At 45.5% G+C, this 514-nt stretch overlaps 1 protein-coding gene across 1 annotated transcript in view; it reads left to right on the plus strand.

Moving 5' to 3' along the window:
* The window catches only part of LOC107753682 (protein NLRC3-like), a gene marked incomplete at its 3' end in the record, with an annotated part of 1,769 nt that extends 1,416 nt beyond the window's left edge, over positions 1 to 353 (plus strand). Inside the window, exon 2 of the mRNA XM_016569885.1 lies at positions 17 to 353. Within this exon, the coding sequence (XP_016425371.1) occupies positions 17 to 353 (337 nt within the window). The remainder of the gene's footprint in view (positions 1 to 16) is intronic.
* Positions 354 to 514: the final 161 nt, after the last annotated feature.

The raw sequence follows: 514 nt of genomic DNA on the forward strand, positions 1-514 counted from the left end.
GATTGTGCTGACCAAGGGAGTCGCTGGCATTGGAAAAACGGTCTCTGTGCACAAGTTCATCCTGGACTGGGCAGCAGGAGACGCCAATCAGAATATACACTGTGTGCTCCTGCTTCCATTCAGAGAGATGAACTTAATGACCAATGAAGATTTCAGTCTCCACGAGCTTCTGCTGGAATTTTATCCTGAACTGGAGGGCCTGGAGAAAACAAAGTTATATAAGGAATGCAATCTAGCATTTATATTTGATGGACTTGATGAGAGTCAACTGCCACTGAACTTTAAAAGTGACACACTGGACACTGTTGAGGAAAGAGCATCTGTAGATGTGCTGTTCACAAGTCTGGTCAAAGGTAAGCTGCTTCCATCAACTCTTGTCTGGGTGACATCACGACCAGCAGCAGCCAATCAGATCCCTCCTCAGTATGTGGGTTTGTTCACAGAAGTGCGAGGATTCACTGATGAGCAAAAGGAGAAGTACTTCAGAAAGAGAATCACAGATGAGACTCAAGCC

Source organism: Sinocyclocheilus rhinocerous, unplaced genomic scaffold, assembly GCF_001515625.1.
Source record: "Sinocyclocheilus rhinocerous isolate Xijiao unplaced genomic scaffold, SAMN03320098_v1.1 scaffold1754, whole genome shotgun sequence".
Classification (NCBI taxonomy): domain Eukaryota; kingdom Metazoa; phylum Chordata; class Actinopteri; order Cypriniformes; family Cyprinidae; genus Sinocyclocheilus; species Sinocyclocheilus rhinocerous.